The sequence below is a fragment of the Leptodactylus fuscus genome, chromosome 11 (genome assembly GCF_031893055.1).
Source record: "Leptodactylus fuscus isolate aLepFus1 chromosome 11, aLepFus1.hap2, whole genome shotgun sequence".
Taxonomy (NCBI): domain Eukaryota; kingdom Metazoa; phylum Chordata; class Amphibia; order Anura; family Leptodactylidae; genus Leptodactylus; species Leptodactylus fuscus.
The window spans coordinates 7,041,022-7,059,295 of record NC_134275.1 but is presented as its reverse complement, the minus strand read 5'-3'; the positions used below and the strand labels follow the sequence as shown (position 1 = coordinate 7,059,295).

The following is an 18,274-nucleotide window of genomic DNA, read 5'->3' as shown; positions in this document are numbered from 1 at the left end:
ATGGATTTGGATGAAATTTGGCACATAGATAGTTTGTAACCTGGAGTAACACATTGGCTACATTTTATCCCGGTAAATGACATGGCTTCACAACTGTTATGAATTTATGTTCACATACTATATTACACTGCTCTTTTCTCAGCTTCTGATAAAACCAGGTCTGTTATCTCTCTATCTAAACACTCAGCTAACCCTCAATCCATTGTGTACATGCATTTGCATATTATCTGATCTGCTCCAGGAAGTGCTGTCACACTGGATGGGAAAACACTTTTAATCCAAATTGGCAGTTTGTTACTTTTAAACATGCCGGGAAAAAGAAAATGTAATTTGTTGCAAAATTCGAAAACAACGAGAGCTATGAAGGAAGCCGGAAGTCACAGAGCTCTCCTCAAGCGGAGCTCAGGGGGGTCATCGGCGTCAACAACACATGCATTATATGGCGTCCCAACAAGCTGCTGAGATGCCAGAATAATCACAGGCAGGGTGTGAGGAACAAGTTCAGCAGCGGGACAGCTTGAGAGCTGCCGAAAAACCATGGACAGTAGAAATTTGCTGGATATAGGCGGATCATCAATGCCAACAACCCACAGGCGAAGTCGCGGGCAGAGGCTAGTTGACAAAAACGGCAACATCTCAGCAACCAAGCCCCCGATTCACTAGGGGAAAACACTGTTTGACTCCAATGAACCAACCTATCTGCAGGGTTGGGTTGATGGGCTGGATCCTGCTGACAGACTCCCTTTACCACTATGTCTAAGCCCTTATAGTTTTGCTTGCACAATTCAGTAAGATAGTTCTATCAGTATCTTCTCCCCTTGCAACCAGGATTAATCTGCAGAAATAAATTTACATTTTGCAACATAGTGTTTTGTGTTTGCAGATGTTTTCCAGGCTGTAACCCTGAATGGTTGAGGTTACATTCATGGGTAGCTTTAGTGGAACCACATCTTTTCACATTGTAATTCAATGAAGTAGTCCTATAAAGCATAGCGACAAATTCTTCTATTGCATTGATTTTTACATGTGGTTTTGTATGCCGCTGCATACCCCATTGAAGTCAATGGGGGGAAACCGCAACAAGGCTGCCAAAAACTTGAGTAATGGAGCTTGCTTTGCGAAATGAGTAGATTGACTTTGCTATTCAGGGAGGGATATCGATGATTTTTTTTCATTGATTCTGATCTGATCGGAGCTGTCACTCTGAGCATGGGGGTGTTCTGTGTATCCAAATCTGTTCAGCTATTCCAAAGCTATAAGCTCTGTTATTGGTGATGCAGATTAGTGTATACTATCCCAGTGGGCAGTAACATTGTAGAACACAGAGAAACCACATTGTTACTGCCCACTTGACTGGAATATCCTAATCTGCATCACCAATAACAGGGCCTATAACTTTGGAATGGCTGAACAAATTTGAACATACATGGCAATGTAACAAAGTAGCAAGACCCACTGTAACCCAAAGTATGAGGATTGTCCGGTCAGCGAAAGGGTTAATAAAGCATCAGAACGTCATCATCCTATAGGGCAGATTGGGACTTAACAAAAAAAAAACTGCATACCTGGAAAAATGTAAATTTTCTGTTACATCATATAAATGGGATTTTTACACATCTGGGCAAACTGCAGAAAGTCAGTTACGCATGAAAGCGCCCTGAAATTTCCTCTCTTTATCGAATCATATGTGACGCCATAAGGAGAGCGGTTTGTATATCGCGCTTTAATCTTGTCCCCATCGATAGGAAAATCTAAACCCTAACAATGATTTTTTTTTTTTCTTGTTCTAGGAAGCACATCCAGATCATAAAGACGTTGTGCGAGTCACTGCCTCATTCAAGGCTCTTGTGGTAAGATGAATTTGTCGTCAGAAGCCGGCGGTTTATATATAGTGGTCGGGTTCTGAGCAGAGTGAATCACGCCTGACATCTATCTCTCCACTTACATAGACTGATGCCGGCTCCCATTGTCAGGGCCTGTGTGACTAAGACAAAACGTTCCAAGCCCCTACTAATGCTATATGTTCCGGCTCACTGTTATACACCCCTGAGCCACTAGCGCTTGTCAGCATCTGCAACTGGGATATTCTCTAGGAAACAAAGCCCTTGACGATGGTATTCAGTAAGGGAGTCCGAACTAGAGATTGTCGAACCTCTGAAGACTTATTTAGTGTCTGGTTCAACGAGTTGACCCTCTGCTTCCTTTCAGTCGGAACTTGTCTGGATAGAATCAAAAGTTAAAGGGGTTATCCAGGCTAAACTTCTAAAGGGGGCAGTGAAAAAAGCAAAAACAAAACCTAGTCACTTGTCCTTGTTGCTCCGGTGTAATCCCGCACCTCTCGGTTCACTTGCTCTCCCGGGACCCACGAAGAGCATTGGATTCGACAAGGAGACCCAGAAGAGGTTAAGGAAGGGGGGTATAACTGTTTTTTACCCCTCCCATGGGCCTCCATCTATTATATGCTGGGGTCTGAAGAGACCCCAGACTAAAATAATTCCACCTCCAGTTTGCAGGTGACGAATAATCTGGTTTCCTCATCTCTAGTAAACAGATCTACAGGAATGGAAGCTTATATATGAAGATAATACTCTGGAATTGCATTGCAATCTATTACTTGACTCAATCTCAGGTTTGGTTACAGGTGACTTTTTTTTGCTGATAGTCTACTAATCCAAAATTCAACTTGAATGGACATTGTTGTCATTTGCACCAGATTTATCAAATATCACCCAATGATAAATTTACTGCATCCTTAAGGCTAGGGCTACATGATGAATTTGGCCGCTACCCCCACCACACAACCAACGATTGCCAGTTAGTGCTGCAATTCCTAAAGAAAGTGAATGAAGTCTCATTCCGACCTCTTGTTTGCCACAACCGCAAATTCTCTTTGCAAAAATGTAAAGCAATCTTCATCCTAAACATTGCAGCTCCATTGACTAACATTAGTGAATGTATCGTAGGGCGACCTGGTAATCTTTGGTCGCGTCAAAGTTGCCCAAGCCTTAGTCTGAAACTTGTCACTTCCTAGTGAATGGGGCTGAGCTGCAACATCATGTATATCATTACAATCCCCCCAAAAATCCCTTTGTTATAGTAGTCTTTAAATCACAATGATCGTAAATCACGCTACAAAAAATTGCAAGTTTTTCTAACCTTGTACTCCAAAATAATCGGCGTACAAGGCGTGATCAATCCTTCCCATATAGTTGCAGCAGTTCTGTAGTATAGGGTCCCATAGAAAGACGTTGCCTTTCACAGCAAATAGATTTTCATTATTATTTGGTCAAAATGTGCGCTAAGAACCTCCAGTTCATGGATTTGTCTATATAGTAGCTATAGCAGTAATGCTGTGGTGCTGTTGTGTAATATTTGTCAGTCTGTTCTCTGGGGTTTATGGGGTTTGCTATGGGCACGGTGATGTGCCCTGTAAAGTACCTGATCCAGCCTGGATGATGCACATTGAGCCGCTCTCACTGCCATACTAAGAGTTCCCATACATGTAAGTCGTGTGGGTGGAATTTCCCTCCTCTCCAGTCATACTCTGCGGTTATTCTGTATACTTATCGATTCTAAAAATAAAAAATTCCCTCCCATGCTGACAATCGGTTTATGATGGAAAGATGTAATGCGAACGGTTCATACTCTGCCTTCTGTAGTTACGGAAATCTTGCTATCTACTGAAGATCACACTATAAAACCACGTCTATTGTCTTCTCTTAACGCAGTTGTTTCCCCTCTTCTCCAGCCGGCCATGACTTTCAGGAGGATGATCGTTTGGATATCCTCTTTGCAACATATTAATTCCCTTTTTTGATACATCCATTGTCCACTGCTAAAAAAAAAAAAACCACAACACAAAGCGTCTCACTGCAGGATATGAACCTGTGAAGGATTTGCAGCAAGTCAATCTTTGCAGCAGGGGCTGCTTGGTTTTAAACCATCAGGCTAAAGTCCCATGTTGTGCAAAAGCTGCTTTTTTGTTGCAAATTTAGCTGTTTTTTGTTTGTTTTTTTTTTACCCTGTGGACATTTAGAAAGTTTTTCATACATGTGGCCTTAACCTCGTGCACACGACCATGTGCAATTGCATTCTGCTATCCTGCTTTTTCCAGGAAAGGTCCATGCACACTACTATGTTTTCACGGGTCCATGTATGGCACAACGCACATAACAGATCCGTGTAACGTCTGTATTTGCAGAACAGTTATCTAGCTAGCCACAGGTTTTTGCAGATCCGCAAATTTGGATGACATACTGACGCCGAAGACATGTTGATAACACATGGAATGCAAAAACTGAAAACAGAGCCGTATTATACAAATTGTAAAGGTCATGCATGGTCATGTGCACGATCAAGGCTGAGGCCACACGGTGCAGAAAAGCTGCTTTTTTTTTTGCACAATTTGCTGCAGATTTTCTGAGCCAAAGAGCTTCCTCCATTTTTTCCATTCCTCCTAAAGCCACTCCTGTCTTTGCCTCAAAAACCCACAGAAAAATCTGCAACAAAGAAACCCAGCTTTTCTCTAATGTTTGCCTTCAGTCTAAAGGGATTTTCTCATTGCAGACAATCCCTTACCTTAAGACCTCCAGTATATTCAGTCGACCATGCCATATAACATGCCCCCAAATAACCATATTGTGATGTTGTTATAAGTATGTTCTGTGTGTTCTGTTCTGATTACTTATTCTGCTTTGTCTGCCTAGCAACAGTGAGGTAGTAATGGAGGAGGAGCTGAGCTTAGGAGGAGGAGTTGTTAGACAGGGAGCCATGATGGAGCATGGAATAAAGTGTTCTGATCTACAAGAGTAACCATCTCATAGTGGACGTATTCCAGAAGACCTGCATCCTCACTACAACACTACAATTGGCGACGAGGATTAAAAATAATCAGCTACAGGTATTTCACTGCTACAGAAAACTATTTACAAGACTGCAATCCTAGCACCCGCCATGGCCTGCTTACCCTCCTTTGCTGTATTTGATGTGCACCAGCCCCAAGCAAACTTAGCAGCATGCTGGAATAAATGGCTGAAACGCTTTGAGATATTCCTGCAAGCAATGAACATTACTGACAATACAAGAAAGAAAGCCATGTTATTCCACTATGCAGGGGAGCAAGTCTATGATATCTGCACAACTCTGCCCAATACAGGGGAGGACAGTGACTATGAGCTAAGCAAAGCAGCACTAACTAAGCATTTCTCTCCATACATAAATGCAGCTTTTGAAATTTTCAAGTTTAGACAGTCAAAACAGTCAGCAACAGAAACCATTGATGAATATCATGTCCGCTTAAGACAACTTGCAGCTTACTGTGAATTTGCAGATATAGACAAGGAAATTCTGATGCAAATCATACAAGGTTGTGTATCCTCTAAGTTAAGGAGACAAGCACTCAGAGATCCCACCATGACTTTAGCTAAGCTACTGGACATTGCACGTATTTATGATGCAGCAGAGAATCAAGCTAAACTTATAGAGAACACAGACTGTATACCAGAGCAGCCATCTTCTGTAGCAAAGCTCACTCAGAAGCCACATGTGCCTCACACACAGGCTGCAACCTGCTACAACTGTGGAGGTCCTTATCCTCATCAGAAACCATGCCCAGCAAAGGGAGTAACATGTCATAACTGTGGGAAACTAAATCACTTTGCAAAAGTCTGCAGATCAAAATCACAATCTTCTCTCTCTGCTAAACAAGCCTGGCCACAGAAAGTTCAGGCAGTGCAGTCAGTGCCCCCTGTGGATGGGCCCATCAGCACCTACTTATTCTCAGTGACTGAGGGGTCTCGCAATGTGCATACAATGTCTAATCCCAAACAAGTCATATTAATACATGGCAATCCGGTGGAGACACTGGTAGACACAGGGGCATCTGTCAATGTTATTAGTCATGCCACTTATAGCCAGCTAAAGAACAAACCTGCTTTGCAATGTACTAACCTGAAGATATATCCTTATGGTTCAGCTACTGCATTACCCCTATGTGGCAAATTTCAGGCATTACTAACGGCTGAAGGGAAATCCATCACAGACACTTTCTATGTAGTGGAGTGTTCTGCAGACACTCTTCTCAGCTGCAATAGTGCGGTATCTCTGGGCCTAGTGAAACTGGCAAACAGCGTAACACACTCTTCTGTCCAAGCTATTATGCAGAAATATCCTCAACTCTTTCAAGGCATAGGAAAGCTGAAAGACTTTCAAGTGAAATTACACATTGACCAGTCAGTCCAGCCGTCAGTTCAACCTCACAGGCGCATCCCATTCCATGTCCGCAAGCTAGTGGAGAAAGAGCTACAAGACCTTGAGACAGATGATGTTATTGAACGTGTCGAGGGCCCAACTCCCTGGGTCTCACCAATTGTTGTTGCGCCTAAACCTAAGCAGCCTGGTAAAATCAGGTTATGTGTGGATATGCGACATGCCAATCGAGCCATTCAAAGAGAAAGGCACATTACGCCTACCATTGATGATATTCTCACAGATCTAAATGGTGCAAAAGTATTCTCAAAAATTGATCTAAAATCTGGTTATCATCAGCTTGAATTGCATCCAGACTCCAGATATATCACAACTTTTAGCACTCATGTCGGTCTAAGAAGGTTCAAGAGGCTGAACTTTGGCATTTCATCGGCTGCAGAAATCTTTCAGAATGTTATCAGGCAGGTTCTTTCAGGAATACCTGGAGTCCTCAATGTTAGTGATGACATCCTTATCTTTGGCACAACCCAAGAGGAACATGACAATCACCTAGAACAAGTCTTTCAGAGACTGCAAACCTGCAATTTAACTGTTAATCCATCAAAATGCGAGTTCAACAAGACGTCATTGAATTTTTTTGGCTACATTTTTTCTGAAAATGGTGTTTCTGCAGACCCTGAGAAAGTAGCAGCCATAACCTCTGCTAGCCAGCCACAAAATGTCTCAGATGTTCGAAATTTTCTTGGTCTGGTCACATACTGTGGACGATTCATACCTGATCTGGCTACTGTTTCTGAACCCCTACGACAACTCACTAAAAAGGATACTCCTTGGTCATGGACAGTTGAACATCAATCAGCTTTTGATACACTTAAGTCCAGTCTTTCTAGTGACGCGGTCATGGCCTATTTTGACCCACTAAAGTCTACTGAGCTCATTGTGGATGCCAGTCCTGTAGGCCTTGGTGCAATTTTAACTCAGGTGTCCAAAACTGGCAGTATCTCCACAGTCTCCTATGCGAGCAAGGCTTTAACAGAAACGGAACAGCGCTATTCTCAAACTGAGAGGGAAGCTCTCGCAGTTGTATGGGGATGCCTTCATTTTCATCTTTACCTCTTTGGTCGTCCATTCACAGTGGTCAGTGATCATAAACCACTCATTCCAATCTTCAATAAACATTCATCAAAGCCACCCCCACGACTTGAACGCTGGCTACTCCGCCTGCAGAACTATCGCTTTCACTTGAGATATGAGGCAGGAGCTGGGAACCCTGCAGACTATTTTTCAAGACACCCTTCACCACAGTCTACCAAAGACGACTTGCCTGCCACTGTCTTAGCTGAGGAGCATGTAAATTTCATTGTTACTCACTCTGTGCCAAGAGCAATGACCCTCGAAGAAATTAAACATGCGGTGGATTCTGATCCCCAACTTCAGTTGGTAATTGACACTGTTCGGTCTAAGAACTGGAACTCTTTTCTAGCTGAGACTCGTCTTCAACCGCAGGGCCAAACAGCATATTTGCAGGCCTTCTTTAATGCAAGACACTCTCTTTCTGTATCTGACTCAAACATACTACTACGTGACAACCGCCTGGTCATTCCTCAGAGACTTCAGAGTAGAGTGATCGATCTGGCCCATGAGGCCCATCAAGGTATAGTTAAAACAAAGCAATTACTTAGGGAGAAAGTATGGTTTCCTGGACTAGATAAACAAGTGGAAGCACTTATTGCCACATGTATACCTTGCCAAGCAACTACGGTGGACCATCGCCGAGCACCAGTACAAATGACACCTCTGCCAGACAATCCATGGACTGCTGTGAGTGTTGATTTCTGCACTTTGCCAGATCATTCCTATATACTGGTTGTCATAGATGATTTTTCTAGGTTTCCAGTCATTGAACCCGTTTCCACCACCTCTGCAAGAGCTGTCATACCAAAACTGGACAAAATCTTTTCTGCATATGGCATACCTGAAACAGTGAAGACTGACAATGGGCCACCTTTCAATAGTGCAGATTTTCAGTCTTTTGCAACTTATCTTGGTTTTAACCACAGGAAAATAACTCCTTACTGGCCTCAAGCCAATGGTGAAGTGGAGCGCTTCATGCAATCAATCAACAAAACTCTTCGGATTGCTACCATGGAACACAAGGATTTGCAGCAAGAATTGTACAGATTCCTTAGACAGTACAGAGCCGCCCCACACTCTACTACAGGAACTCCGCCAGCGACTGCGCTTTTCGGCAGGCCTTTGCGCATTAAGCTTCCAAACATCCCAGTAGTTCACGTCCAGACTCCATTGGTCCTCAATGATTCCCTTGCCAAAGGCAGGATGAAAAGATATGCAGATAAGAGAAGTTGTCACTTCAAACAGCTGGACGTGGGAGACTGGGTCCTTGTTAAAAGGCTGAGACCCAGTGACAAGTTCTCATCCCCTTATCATCCAGAACCCTTTCAAGTCACACACGTCAAAGGTACCATGGTTACTGCTCAACGCCAGGGTCATCAAGTGACACGAAATGTCTCCCATTTTAAAAAGCTTCGTGTCTACAATCCAGGAGCAAGTGCAGAGGAGACAGATGATGAGGAAGTTTCACCAGGTACAACTGGTTCAGCAACACCAACAAGAGATACCGAAAATTCACAGACTGTTTCTAATAACGAGATGTCTCAACGCTACCCGACAAGGATAAGTCGAAGGCCACCAACGCACCTCAGGGACTATGTTCTGCAGTAAAATTTTCTTTTCAGTTCGGACCTTTTATTTATTGTCCATTCATAATGTTTGCATTTTATTTTTTTTATAAGAAGGGGAGAGATGTGATGTTGTTATAAGTATGTTCTGTATGTTCTGTTCTGCTTACTTATTCTGCTTTGTCTGCCTAGCAACAGTGAGGTAGTAATGGAGGAGGAGCTGAGCTTAGGGGGAGGAATTGTTAGACAGGGAGCCATGATGGAGCATGGAATAAAGTGTTCTGATCTACAAGAGTAACCATCTCATAGTGGACTTATTCCAGAAGACCTGCATCCTCACTACAACACTACACATATTATCTATGTATTACATGTATGTTGCATGTCTCTTTGCATTTTTACGTCAGCATGTATATACCCCTGCGCCTGACCCTGATATCTATCCATAATCTCATTGTCTCAGGTTAATATCTACTTTCATATTATGTGAAATTCTTGAATTGACACATTCTGTGCTTGGTAACATCAATTGGGGTTGCCCCGTGTATGAAGGGCTGATGTTTCCCCTTGGGGTTGGGTTTTCTAGTGAGAAAAACCGCAGCATCTCTGTTCACAAGACAAGTGTGTTTCTGAGAAAACAGGAGTGCTGGAAAGTGTGATGATGCAGATAGAGAAGAACAAGTCTCTGCGTCTCTATAATCCATCCGTTTAGGAGGGATCGAGGCCTCATGGGGTTTTCCTGTTGCAAACTGCTGCTTTTGGGTGCAATTTGAGTTCTAATAAATCTCTTCTGTCAGCATGTACTGCGAAAGAACTGGTCAGCAACCAATATTAGTGCCAGTACAGCGGCCACTAGAGGGTTAAATTGAAGCCCCCGGGGCCCGGAAGCAACATGAGCGATAGTTCTTCCAATGGTGATGCAACGTTTATTGGGCACACTTCTCAGAACTGAAATAACTAAACTGGAGATTTCAGCTCTGAAGCCTGCAGAATTATGAATGCAGCTCTGCAGATCTGCGTATTTAACTCCATGAAATCTGTCCATGTTTTAGGCACAATGTCAGGACCTGCGAAAGAGGAAGCAGTTGGAGCTCCAAATCCTTTCTGAGCCCATCCAGTGTTGGGAAGGAGAAGACATTAAGACATTAGGAAGTGTTGTGTATATGTCGCAGATCTTGGCACAATATGGAGCAAGCGAGGTATGGAATAGAAATGCCAATAGCTGTTGTATAAAGATGCGACTTCTGTGCGGTCACTAGTAAACCAAACATGGTCTCAACGTGGATTCTTCAATGTTAGAGCAACAGCTGACTGACGGCCTTTTCCCTATTACTCTGCATAGCGAGAAGGCTGTCAATCGGTTTTCTCCATATACACTTTATGGTACTCCATCTAATGACAGATTTGCTTTTAAATTGCCCATGAATGGGGTATTCAGTGCAGTTACCCCATAAAGCGGATTGAGTCTCCCTCGCCGTGCCCCAGCCCTGTTATGATTTGTATAGCGATACGAAGCGTCTTCCTGATCTCATGCCCATTTCGTTGACGTATACTGTATGTTATCTATTTCTCGAAGGAAAAAGAAGAGCGATATTTTATGTTGTTTCCTAATGCCCTGGTCATGTTGTCTGCCAGTCCTCGGATGAGCGGCTTCATTTATCAGGTAGTGTAACAAAAAAATCTATTGAATTCTTTTCTTTGATACTTTGTATCACACATGTACACATGGGGGGCATTAAACTAGGGCGATCGTAAGAAACCCACATACATAGAGCAATAGAACAATTCCCACAATGGCGGCACAACTAAATTGCCTCAACGTCGCGTCCCAGAATGTGTTATCACATAAAAGGAGCCGACTTTAGTTCGAGAAACCAAACTGTAAAACTAATGTACAACCTAATGGGTAAAGCAGAAGAGATGAATAACCGGGCAAGAGAGAACAGGACAACATGTATATATTTGTATAAATTTTATATTCTGCAAATAATTTGTCTGCCATTATTTGCATTTAGGAAACTTTCCTAAAAGTTTAGTGTTCTGGGTCGATCTCTTCTTACATCCATTTTTCTGTTTTAAGGGGAGGTTACCACTTACTGGGATGTCGGTGATCAGACTGGAGGACACGGACGCCATCAGTCATGCTTTTGAGATATCAGGTGGGTAATCGTTCCTCTTCCTATACGTCTATTTTACAGCAAATGCATAATGTACATTATAGTCATAGGATCGGGGGTGACATGCCAGTTTGTGTTAGTCAGACCACTAGGATCACCAGCCCCAATTCGGATGCAACCGGTGGTCAAAAGTTCTTGCCCTGATAGATTCATTTCAGTGGGATTGTTGTCTCCAGTGGTCGGACGGGCGCATGTACAAGCACTCGCTATATTCAATCTGGGGTGCAAACTCCCCTGCGCTCGGGATCACTGGAGGACCCCAACTGATCAGCCAGTTATGCCCTGTCCTATGGATGGGGGGGTAACTGATTGTGAACCAAATATCCCTATACTGTAATCTTACTCTATGTATTCATGTTCTATTGGTTTTCATGTGCATGTTCAATTAATAACAATGGTTTAGCATGTTACATGTTATAACTCTTTGTTCTTGTTCTTATATGATGTATTAACCTTTCATTCAGGTCATATGATAGAACGCATTGTAGTCTTCTGCAATAATGGTCAGGATTGCCAGGAGTGGCTGGAACATCTTTGCAGGCTTACCAAGTCTCCCGGTTCACATGTCTCCTTGTGTAAGACGCCATCTTGGCCGGGGCACTCGGTAAGTGATATTTCTCATAGTGGTAAGTTCTTGTTGGGTGGTCCGTCCTCCAGGACCCCACCGATCCTGACTTTGTAATGGCCACGCTGGTGGTTTAGCTTTGTGGCTGTCCTGGGAACTATAGTAGAGGGTCACATACTTTGTGATCATCTTATTGTTGGGGGACCCCATCCAGCAAAACAAAAGACCGACCCCCTCCTACATTGCTCCCTTCAATGATCAAAAAATGGACCAAACCATTGCAGCTGTTGTATGAATTATTGATGCGTTTATTGACTCCAATATATTATGTTTGTTGTGTTTCTAATGTAACAGCTGCCAGAAAGAAAAAATCCTCCTCCTTCTCATCACACCATTTCGGTACTTTCTCGTGGTCCCCTGGAACCTCCCAAAATCTATAAAACCTGGACTCTGAGCTGTCTGCGGCCCGCTCCTCCACTCAGACCCTCCGCTGCGCTCGGCTATAAAGAGGTATGGAAAGTTACATCTGCGGGAATAGTTTCTCGCACTTCTGTATCCGAGCAGGGTGACATTTAGTCCAATACAGATTGTGATTTCAGTTTTGCTCATTAGTATTGTGGTTACAGTTCTAATAAGTTGCAAAACTACCGTAGTTATCACACCCCGACCAACCTCACCAGATACAAAGCAGACTAAACGTACGACTCGCTGAAATGGTTAATACAAAGAATTACATCTGTGTGTCGGAAGTGGTAACTGCTATGGAAATAGAGATCCTTGAAGTGAGTCTGTCAGTGGAGACCAGCCCCGCACATAGATGGGTCAGGGTCGCCTGGATCCCTTTGTTCCCCTTCAGTGCCTCTGTTGGCAAAGATTTTGTTAGTAGTCAATAGGGCATTGCCATTGTTCCAAAGGTGCAAGTGCTCCAAAGATCTCACCTTTAATATTGCCATAAACCGCAATTTCTCAGTCCATTTGATTTGGGTAAACCTATCCTATCTATAGGGCTGGGTTCTGGTGACACTCCCTTTAAGAGCTGGAACTATGAAGCACGCTCACTCCTTGGAGCGGCTATAGATGTATTTTCAGCAATTGAATATACTAACATATTGCTATTTATCTACTTCCAGGGCTGTAAAGTCAGTTTAGAGCTTGTGGAAGTTTTTTGGCAACATTGTATACATGCGAGAAGCCATTGACTTACCTGCTACTAATATTGAGCTGTAATTCACTTTTCTAATAGATTCTATAGGGAACAGCAGACGTGCTGACCGGTCCCCAACTTGTATAATGATACAACACAATTGGCTTTTCTACATCACATTACTGTACAATTCTTTAGCTATATATTGCACATCACAAAATTCAACTTACTAGAGGGAAACTGTAAAGGGATTTCAGCTCTGAAGCACCTGTACTAAAACACAGAAACGGCTGACAAACACTATTGAGTTCGAAGACTGTATACCTTGACTTTCTCATAACTGTATGGATAGTTTAGAATATGCTTGGATACAATCCCCATTTCCTACGGATCAGAGATAGATAGAAATCCAACAAAGTTTCTCATAACCAGTTAGAAAAAAAACTTGGAGAAAATTGGACTAGGCCAGTGATATCTAGCAGGCAACCTGGGCCTAGCCCGTATACGTGTGGCTTTAAGGCGGCATACACGCGACTAAGTGCACATCGCCGAACGATCAGTCTGCCGCCTGTGCTTCCATGGACCCATCTAATGGGACCAATGAGAACAGTCCACAAAACGGACAAGGAATAGGACCAGTCCTGAGCTTTACTCTCTTTGCTGCATTATTATTGCTTTGGTTGACCATTTGGATCTGATAGACTGCCCTTAAAGGGATCCTATCATTAAAACTCCATTTTTTTTTTGTCCCTAACACGTAGGAATAGCCTTAAGAAAGGCTATTCTTCTCCTACCTTTAGATGTCTTCTTCGCACCACCGTTCGGTATAAATCCGGGTTTTCTTCGGTATGCAAATGAGTTCTCTCGCAGCACTGGGGGCGGGCACAATGTTGTGAGAGAACTCTCCATCTTCTTCAGGATCGGGCTCTTTTCGCTTCTTCTTCTGGTGCTGGCTTCAAACTTCTAGGCCTAGGGCAAAGTTGACTGCGCATGCCTGCTGGCCACAAGAAAATGGCCGCTTACACAGTATTGCAAGTGACCATTTTCTAGTGCGCAGTCGGCTGCCTGAGGCCAGAAGAAGATGCGAAGAGAGCCCATTCCTGAAGAAGGTGGAGGCGGCGCTGGAGATTTCTCTCGCAGCATTGGGACCGCCCCCAGTGCTGCGAGGGAACTCATTTGCATACCAAAGTAAATCTGGATTTATACCAAACGGCGGCGTGGAGAAGACATCTAAAGGTAGGAGAAGAATAGCCTTACTTAAGGCTATTCCTACGTGTTAGAGACAAAAAAAATGGAGTTTTAATGATAGGATCCCTTTAAATCCATGCTAGACAATAAAACTTTCACAGACCACAATAGAAACTTTTCTGTATCTTTTTCTCCTGGAAATGATTGCACTTCATTTGTGCTTATGTTTCATTTATGATTTTTATAGTCATTAGAGAATCCTGTTGTTACTGGCGATGTGCAACTAAAAAACAGGAAGCTCTTGAAGGTCGCCTGCGTTGCGCACATACTTCATTTTGCTTAGAGCGTTTTTTCCTAATCTGAAAGCTGACAACTTTGCACATGTGAGTTTATGGAAAGTGTCAGACTTCCTGTGTGTTATTACTGACATGCAGCCGTGAAGCCTGTGTGAGCTCTGGATCCTCTCGAGGGTCTGTCTTCACATGTGGTAAGCCATCAAACACTCCTCTGCCCTCTTACTTACCAATGGAAAAGATGTACGATGACACAAACCGTATTCATAGTCAGCAGTAATGGTAAAGGAGTTGCTTTTACTATGACCGAGACTGGAAAGTCACTTATGGCAGACGATACTTGTATACTTCTAAGAAATCGTTACATAGTAGATGAGATTGGATGAAGACATCAGTCCATCAAGTCCAACCTATAACCCTACAATCCCCTACAGTGCTGATCCAGGGATCATATAGAAAGTGTGGCAAAGTCAGATAGCAACCCAAGAAAAGAGTCAGTGCCCCGAGTCCTCCATCACCATAGCTGCCACGAAGCCTCCATATCTGAAGAGTAGCTCTCACCGCCCCCATCCTGTCCAGTTCTTTACATAGGCTCCACTGATTCTAGCACTGATGGAATTTTCTCTCTAGCCCCCACCATTCCTGAGCAATCATCACTGTTCGTTTTTAGTTCCTGATGTACTAACAAGACTCCACTAACTAGACTCCATGACATTGGTGCCTATTAAAGGATGACAAGAGCTTGAGTTGGTGGAAGTGGTGAAAGGTCCTCTTTAAGGAAACCAAAACATTCTTAAATCTGGAGCCCCGTGGGACGCAAACACCACAATGTGCCCGCAGTGTTTTACAGTCAGGGCATAGTGGATGGGATTTTAGCAAATCCCATGCTCACTTTGCTGTAAAAAACTACGGTACGGACACACCACGATTTCCAAAAACAGCACGGTTTTGGAAATTGCAGCATGTCAACTATACCTACAGAAACGCTGACTGTTTCCTCATAGATAGAATTGTAACAAAAAGTTCACAGGGGAAACCTATGCAAACGTTTTCTAAAGCGCGGCAGGAAGAGCTGCGATGCGTTCCCGCTGCAATTTTTTTCATGTTTTTGTTGGTTGGTTATGTCTGTTGTTTATGGGTATCCCTGTTTGTAACTGATCAGCTGTAAAACCCTCCAAGTGAAAGGATATCCCCATGATATAAAATAGCCTGTCTTTAGGATATTTCATCACTGTATATTCCTCAGAGGTTTCAACGGCTTGGTCTTCCACTAATCCTAATGGTGCAGAGGCTGCGGCATTGGTGTAGCATTGCTCCCCCTTCATTCAATGCTGTATAGAGGTCTGGAGTGCTGCCCGTTTTAAGTAGACAGGGCCAACTGCAGCTCCTGACACCTTGGGGAGCCCCGTTGTGCAAACTAAACTTCTAGACCTCTTCACTCTCCAGATCAGTCGGGGTCCCTGTGGACGTGCCCTCCGAACCATAAAGTGATGGCTCATCTTATAAAGTTCTATAAGGTTTTAAAGGGAGTCTGTCAATAGAACTCCAGACGCCAAACCAGACCTACAAATAGATACAAATACCTGAATCAAACAGTGTTTTCTGCATGTGAACGGTTGCCCATATTGGGGAGGGGGTTGTGACGGGATTGTCCCATTGCCTCATTACTCCTATTACTGGCAAAAACTTCAATATCTCAGCAATTGAGGCCCCGATTCACAAGTGGAATTCACGGTTAGGTTAGGGTTACCTGGATCAATCTATCTATGGGACTGGGTTTATATACTGGTATCTCGTGACAGACTCCCTTTAAGGTGGGATTAACCATTTAAAGCACAACTAAACTTTTTGACAACATTTGATTTACTGGCAGTAAATACCTTTTGTAATATACTTTATTCACCAATGTTGGCTCCTTTCTGTGAAATCCTGCATTTGTTTCACCCTTCCCTTTGTCTCTATATTGAGAGCTGTTTCTGCCTCTCTCTGAATGTTACTGTGTACAGGGTACGGGGCTGTGTAATATGTAGGGGAGGGTCACTCTCGTACATTGTAAATTGGACAAATTTGCTTTAGGTGTCATATGAGAGAGGAGATATCTTATAACCAGTGATGTCTCTGGAAATCATTTAGCTATAACTGTATGAAGTGACCCTCCCCTACATATGACACGGCCCCGTACCCCATACACAGTAACATTCAGTGAGAGGCAGGAACAGTTCTCAATACGGAAACAAGGGAAAGAGTGGAAAATTCAGGATTTCACATAAAGGAGCCGGAGTGTCTTAATAAAGTATATTACAAGATTTATTTATGACACACATACTTATAGAAAACCAAAAGTTGTCTGAAAGTTTAGTTACGTATTAATGGTTTGCACCATCATATTACATATCAGCGGACGAGACCCCACAATTGTGCGCAGAATAAATAACACATCTAATTCATCAATGGTTGTATCTATATTGAGTATTTCTCCTTACATCTTCTACTCACTAATGTTACATGAATAGTAAGGAGTACCTGTGGTTATATTTGACAATGTTGCACATCCTGGAAGAACAGGAAGGAGCGTTGAGCGTTGCGAAGCTGAGTCGCCTCTTGTTTCACACCACAGAGCAGACAGGAAAGCTGTTTGTACCGTAGCACTGCGTACTTTTCTTGGAATGGGTGGTTAAGTAATTACTGTCATTTTCGTCTGTTCTGTTCTTACACGTATTCTTTTCTCTTTCTACATATTTATTTTAGAGGATGTCTTATATCTTAAAGGTAAGGGTAGTACCAAATTGTTACGCTGCAATCCAAAAGCTTCTTCTTCCCCCTCGCCTTTTAGTTTTCCTGCTTCTGTCTGTCTTAATCTCCGCCAATCCTAGTGAGGTCCATGCAGAATGAGGCAACATGAAAAGTAAATTCAGATTTTCAGAGAAAACATTTTCCTTAAAATCAAAAAGTTGCCTAGAAATATAAGATCTTGAGTTGTCCTCGAGCGCGGTCTTGCCTTCCGTTAGCTGTTATCTCGCCTCCTCTTATAACTCAAGTAGTCAACCAAGCTCATGGCCATGTACATAAGATTAATGTCAGTAGAATCTGCAGTGTAATGTATATGGGGCTCCCGACTAACACTAACAGGGATGGCTCCAGTGCTGCAGAATGGGAGCTGCTCTGATCTGCCTTATAGAGGGGAGCGGCTCTGTCTTATAGAGGGGAGCGGTCCTGCCTTATAGAGGGGAGCGGTCCTGCCTTATAGAGGGGAGCGGTCCTGCCTTATAGAGGGGAGCGGTCCTGCCTTATAGAGGGGAGCGGTCCTGCCTTATAGAGGGGAGCGGTCCTGCCTTATAGAGGGGAGCAGTCCTGCCTTATAGAGGGGAGCGGTCCTGCCTTATAGAGGGGAGTGGTTCTGTCATATAGATGGGAGCAGTCCTGCCTTATAGAGGGGAGCGGTCCTGCCTTATAGAGGGGAGCGGTCCTGCCTTATTGAGGGGAGCGGTCCTACCTTATAGAGGGGAGCGGTCCTACCTTATAGAGGGGAGCACTCCTGCCTTATAGAGGGGAGCATTCCTGCCTTATAGAGGGGAGCGGTCCTATCTTATAGAAGGGAGCAGTTCTGCCTTATAGAGGGGAGCGGTCCTGCCTTATAGAGGGGAGCGGTCCTGCCTTATAGAGGGGAGCGGTCCTGCCTTATAGAGGGGAGCGGTCCTGCCTTATAGAGGGGAGCGGTCCTGCCTTATTGAGGGGAGCGGTCCTACCTTATAGAGGGGAGCGGTCCTACCTTATAGAGGGGAGCACTCCTGCCTTATAGAGGGGAGCATTCCTGCCTTATAGAGGGGAGCTGTCCTATCTTATAGAAGGGAGCAGTTCTGCCTTATAGAGGGGAGCGGTCCTGCCTTATAGAGGGGAGCGGTCCTGCCTTATAGAGGGGAGCGGTCCTGTCTTATAGAGGGGAGCGGTCCTGCCTTATAGAGGGGAGCGGTCCTGTCTTATAGAGGGGAGCGGTCCTGCCT

General features: G+C 43.7%; 1 protein-coding gene across 2 annotated transcripts in view; it reads left to right on the top strand.

The window, feature by feature from the left end:
• Positions 1-18,274, top strand: part of ARHGEF6 (Rac/Cdc42 guanine nucleotide exchange factor 6) — a 57,264-nt gene that overhangs the window by 23,269 nt on the left and 15,721 nt on the right. The window contains exons 11-17 of one of the 2 annotated variants that reach the window (XM_075260247.1): positions 1,791-1,850; positions 9,959-10,105; positions 10,483-10,569; positions 10,987-11,065; positions 11,548-11,687; positions 12,003-12,158; positions 17,022-17,042. In XM_075260247.1, the coding sequence (XP_075116348.1) occupies positions 1,791-1,850; positions 9,959-10,105; positions 10,483-10,569; positions 10,987-11,065; positions 11,548-11,687; positions 12,003-12,158; positions 17,022-17,042 (690 nt within the window). The remainder of the gene's footprint in view (positions 1-1,790; positions 1,851-9,958; positions 10,106-10,482; positions 10,570-10,986; positions 11,066-11,547; positions 11,688-12,002; positions 12,159-17,021; positions 17,043-18,274) is intronic. The other variant, XM_075260249.1, reaches the window with a different exon arrangement.